A 5,611-nucleotide genomic window follows, 5' to 3' on the forward strand; every position below is an offset into this window, starting at 1 on the left:
GTTTTAACACAGAGTTTGTTTAATTGTTTTATTCTTCTAACATTCATGACTCATGATAACAATTCATGATAACATTTTGTAACGTGTTTATATTCATGCATCGTTGTCTTTGGTCAGTTCTGCAGCTGCCTGCTGGACAAAGAAGAAATATAATTTATAGAAAATAAAGATTATTATTTTTGAAGAAAAAACGAAATATTTGTTTATTTTTCTTTAAAGCTGCATTAAATATTTCTCAGATAGAGACGCCCCAATCAGACTTTTGATAGAACGACCCCACAAGAACCACCTGGAAGCTCCGCCCCTCACACCTGTCACTCAGGAACTCACTGATCGAACACCTGCCTCCCCTTAATGCTTGATCACATTGGAGGAGCCAATGACCCGCCCTACTCTGCCTCTGATTGGCTTACCCTGATCCAAAACAATCTCATTTAAAAATACCAACAAGAATGAGAATGAGGGTGACAAAGTGGGTGAACATCTTCAAACCTCTTGTGAACAATGCTGCGTTCATTAAACTCTATAAACAAGTTTTCATTGTGATGCGTTCAGGCGTGTCGTATCAGCAGAGTGAATGATAAAAAGTTTGTCTTTCATGGTGATCGGTCCGACTGTGACAGACAAAGTCAGAATGATTAAGGTTCTGAGAATAAGGACCAGTTCATAAAGTTCAATCATTTCCCTTTAATTCGACATATTTTATCTAAAGTCTGGACCAAAAAATTACTGTTGTTCTGTGGAATAATTAAACTGGACGATAAAATAGAAAACCCTGATTTCATTTAGACAAATTAAATACGTTCTCTATGCTCGATGCATCGCAGACAGGCTGAAGACTCGGATCGGATTGTAATGAGGATTGGAGCGTCTCTACTTTTAAAAGGCGTCTTCTTTGTTTGTTGGGATTAATCAGATCCACAGCTGCAGCTCAGATTCAGCAGGTAGAATATAATATGAAAGAAATATTATAAAATCTATTTTGTTTCCATTTTGTGCCCAAACAGCTTCCAAGCGTTTTATTTTTATCATCTTATGTTCATAAAGCAACATGTTGTGTCGGGAGTCTCCGGCTGTGAAGAACCTCTACCCGATGATCTACAACGATTTACTATTGTGAACGCCCCCCTGAAGACGGCGGCGAGGGTGGAGGAGCGTTCAGGAGAGCGGCCTCTTCGTTATGTCCTGTTCTGCCAGGTAGTAGTTCAGGTAACCTCCCAGAGCGCCGACAGCCACCGCTGTCATGTGACTGGAACAGCCGTCTGTGAGACGAGAGAAGATGAGAAGATGTTTGAAGAAACAACAACACATTATTGTTATGTTGTCGGTCACAGACTGACCTGGAAGGATCTTCTCCCTCCTCTTCACCCTCCTGTGAGGCTGCAGCTGTTCCAGCAGCTCGTCTCCGATGATCTGAGAGATGATGCTCTCTGTGGAGACAAACAAAATATGAACTGTTGGTCCATCCATCAGCACCGACGTGAGCGTCTCAGCTAATGAAGGGAATGTTCTCAGTCCGGTTTCAAACACTCACTGTCTCTCCCAAAGCAGCCCACTTCCTCGTCCTGCAGCCTGAGGATGTGCTGCAGCCAATCAGCTTTGTAGAAGTCGGAGAAACCGGCCAATCCGCAGATCAGAACTGTTGACAGAGAGAAGAGGAACTTGAGTCAGAACATTCAGCAACATGTCATGTTCGTCTGATTGAACCTTCAAGAGATTTACATTTGGCAGTCAGAGTGCAGTTTATCGTCTTTCAGCAGTTTTCTATACACAGGCGTCCGTAACATAAACTCCTAACACTGACGTGAACACTCACTGTTTTCAATGAAGATGTCCACTGTCTGCTCGGTCAGACTGTCGTTGATGATGTCCTGGTTGGTCTTCATCATGTTGGAGCAGAAGATCTTCTCGTAGTTGCGTTCGGTCATGTTGGCTCGGGACGCTCGAGTGTCGCCTTTCAGCAGGTTGGTGCAGCCTCTCTGAGCGGGAAACGACAAACCAGGGAATGTACAGAGCAACGGTTCTTAAGTTAGCATCAAGAGAACATGTTGAAAATGTCTAATATCTCCATATTAAACCTGGAAAGTTAAATTGTCAGCATCAAATCATGGATACAAAGATCCTAGGCAGCAGATCACAGAGAGGTTTCATTAGAGATTTACTAAAGAAAGAATGTAAGTCTCCAATCAGTAAACGTTCTGTCAATAGAAGGAGGTTTGTAGAGATCTCAGAGGGGGAGGAGCAGTTTCTAAACCTCAGGAGAGAAACGAGACCAAACACTGACTACGAAATATCAGCATTTCACAGCGGATGACTAGAACGATACCACTGGGTATCAAACCCACGGTGAAACATGGTGGACTGAGGGAAGATTGAACTCCACCCTGACCAAAGAGAAGTAGAGCTCCATTCTTCAGAGGAGGGTTAACAGGAAGACTTCTTATAAAATGTGAATGACATTGTGTTGATAATTTACAGGAAATGATTTCTTCACTTCTGAAAACAGAATATGGAGACGTCTCTTTCAGTGCAGTCCACCAGTCAAGATGCTTGTTTTTTTTTATAGTCGTTGGGCTTCTTTGGTCTTTAAGAAGTGTTTGGGCTCATTGTCCTGCAGCAGTATTAATCCACAACGATGTAAACCAGAGGGAGAATCACATCTCTGAAGAATGGAGTCCTACTTCTCTTTGGTCAGGGTGGAGTCACTACAGACTTGAATCTTAAATCTTCCATCAGTCCACCATGTTTCACCGTGGGTTTGATCCCGTTCCCTTTCGTGTTTGTGTCCTCACATTCACTCTCCTATTACTGCATAAATCATAAGTGTTCGCTCTTGTTTCTCTCCTGAGAAGTAGCTTAGAAACTTCTCCTCGTCCTGAGACCACCTTCTTTGAACTTCTCATTGAGCTTGACGTGTTGATCTTCTGATGGTGAGGTCACTTTCAGTCTGCCTGATCGTGGTTTGGTTACAACTGATCATTTCTGATCCGTTTTCCTAAACCTGCTGCCCTAACAGCTCTTCAGTGATCAGATAATCCTCGACAGTTTCAGCTGACCATCTCACCATTTTTCCAATCATGAAGTAGAGCAGCTGGTGGGACAGAGAGTAGTGTGGACAGCCGAAGTGAGTCATCGTGTCCCGACAGGGTTTGGTGACGATGCACGGCGTCCCGTTCATCTTCCTACTCCGACAAACAAACACAGTTTGGACAGGTCAGTGATTTCACACTGAAACTTTGTTGTTGTTTTTCCAATGTTTCCCAAGAAAGCATTTGTCAGAGCCTTCTAACAGGTTCATGTCTGGTTAGCTGTGACGTGAACCTCCATCCTCCTTCCTCACATGTTTTGCAGTGTGTTCGGTCGTGTTTCAGGTGGTGTGTGTTGTTCTCTGTTCGTACCAGGTTCCCAGCAGCAGGGTCAAACATTTGTCACTGAGCTGCTCGTCGTAACACTCGGTGGTCATGGTGGAGGAGTAGACCAGGCTGGGATCTGTGGAGGTCCACTCTTGAGGAATCAACCAGAAACTCCACGAAAGCAGGGGCTCAAACTCTGCATGATACAGGGGAGAGGAAGTCTGAACCATTCAGCAACCATTTATTAACCATTTATTTGATGAGCTTCCTGAAGTCTTTCTCACCTCTGTAGTATTTGGGGTCGTTCTGCTGCAGAGCAGCCACGGCCTTGTCGAAGCTTTGGTCGAGACGTTTGACCAGAGCCACGGCGGTGGTTCTCTGAGCCCAGCTGACCGGGTCACTGTGAGGCCACGTCCGGATGGCTTCCTTCAGCTCAGCTGAGACACAAAACAAACAAGTTATTTCAATTGATTAAAGGAATAATATTAATGTTAAATAACAGAATTCTGGTGAATGGTGCATCTGTTCTCACACTGTAACTCTGGGCTCCAGGTCGATCACCCACAACAAGTATAAATCAGTATTTGTTCTGATTTGTTGCCATCAAAAACTATCGAGTCGACAGCTGTGCTACCAGCCAAACATCAACAGGGTCAACAGCACAAGACATAGCAGCACCTCAACACCATCCACCTGATTACAAGTCAACAGGATTTAAAGCATGTTGATTTAACTTTTAAACAATGATCAGACTGATGTGAGTGTTATTATTCATTTATGGTATGAGTTCATTTGAATGCTCTCATGTATTTCTCTTAAATGTCCCACCTTCACTGAACCCCTCCATGACAAACAAGCACAGACGCTGCAGATGTTTTGCAGCTGTTTCCTGCAGATCTGTTTACGTACCCTGCAGCATGAGGAACCCGACCACCCCGTCCAGGTTGATGTGCTCATGTTGCCGCTCCAGGAAGGATGCTCCCCTGGAGAGGCTGCTCAGGATGTCATCGATCACCTCCGCCCGTGACCCGGACACTGCGGCAAAGAGAGCCAGCAGTGCGGCCAGCTGGTGCCCCGCTGCCCGCATCTTCTCACGCGGTTAATCCCGGTCTGGAGGCTCCGGGGCAGTTTTCTCCGATAGAAACACCGAGGGAGGAACAGACTGAGGCTCTATCAGGGGGAGGAAACAGCGTGACGTCAAACAGGCTGTGATTACGAAATCCAAACTTAAGATGGTAAAAAAGTGTTTGCATATCTGTATTATTACAGGAGATCACCTGGAATAATCCTGATGCTTCATAAATTAACATTAAAACACAAAATAATCGAAGGAAGTCACAGAAATGTGTCAATAACTGGAAATATTTCAGTGTTCAGAATTACAAAGTAAGACAAAATGAAAACTTCTGTATCAGGAAAAAACAAAACACAAACTTCAAATGGAGTAAACTCGTTATTTCAGTAAGGCTGAAGGGCAGAGGGGAATAAACACTGATATTACAACAAAAGTAATTATATTTCAATTTAAATATAAAGGACATGGACACTGTTTGTGTGGAAATATTCAGATATCTGACCTGCTGCTTCATAACACCTCAAGTAAAGAGTAATCATGTTCTGTCAGAATAAAGAGGCAAACCACACATATCTTTGGTAATGTTATAAATCACACTGCTTGGGGAATGTACATGTTATTATCAGAGACACCCTGACTGCAGAACAGTGGTCAGGACCTATCAGGCACATCAGCAGTCATAGATGAACGTCAGGATACAGGAAATATTGCATTCTTCAGTAGGCTAATGACACTTGTAACTGTTTTTGTTTTTATATTTGACTGGTTGTAAAAAATAATAATAAATAAAATCAAGTAAATCAGTTTTTAAACATTATTATCATTATTTAATAAGCAGCGACAAAAACAATGTGTAGCCAAACGTTTCCTTCCCCTTTACATTTATTTTATGACCACTCATGGAGGCCCGAACCTTCACATCTTTCTCAGCTCTAAGTTAAGTTTTATCATCATGAGTCTGATTTATTTATTTATTTTATACCATTGATCAGCCATTGATGAGTAAAGTTGTTTGGACTTTGTTTCTGAACACAGACGTGTACAACAGTGTTCAGAATAAAGCTCAGAACACAGATTAAACAGACTTTGAATATGCTGAAATATAATAAATAACTAGAACACCGTCCTCGGTGGTACCTGAACGCCTCATAACGTCCGCGGCCCCTTTAAATCTGAAGCCCCT

The 5,611-nt window shown here is 43.0% G+C and overlaps 1 protein-coding gene across 1 annotated transcript; it reads right to left on the minus strand.

Moving 5' to 3' along the window:
- Positions 1-14: 14 nt before the first annotated feature.
- cxiih16orf89 (chromosome XII C16orf89 homolog) lies at positions 15-4,529 on the minus strand. The gene is made up of 8 exons (XM_027284939.1): positions 4,263-4,529; positions 3,638-3,790; positions 3,399-3,549; positions 3,065-3,182; positions 1,817-1,979; positions 1,535-1,639; positions 1,341-1,430; positions 15-1,262 (listed from the first exon to the last, which is right to left on the minus strand). The coding sequence occupies exons 1-8, from the start codon at positions 4,438-4,440 to the stop codon at positions 1,159-1,161; spliced, it is 1,062 nt and encodes a 353-aa protein (XP_027140740.1). The 5' UTR covers positions 4,441-4,529; the 3' UTR covers positions 15-1,158.
- Between the last annotated feature and the right edge of the window lie 1,082 nt (positions 4,530-5,611).

This window comes from Larimichthys crocea, chromosome XII (assembly GCF_000972845.2).
Source record: "Larimichthys crocea isolate SSNF chromosome XII, L_crocea_2.0, whole genome shotgun sequence".
Classification (NCBI taxonomy): Eukaryota; Metazoa; Chordata; class Actinopteri; family Sciaenidae; genus Larimichthys; species Larimichthys crocea.

Coding starts and splice junctions, on each gene's coding strand:
- cxiih16orf89 (XM_027284939.1), bottom strand. CDS start 4,440: ATGCGGGCAGCGGGGCACCAGCTGGCCGCACTGCTGGCTCTCTTTGCC. Junction 3,550..3,637: donor CGACCCCAAATACTACAGAG/GTGAGAAAGACT, acceptor TGTATCATGCAG/AGTTTGAGCCCCTGCTTTCG. Junction 1,431..1,534: donor GGGCTGCTTTGGGAGAGACA/GTGAGTGTTTGA, acceptor TTGTCTCCACAG/AGAGCATCATCTCTCAGATC.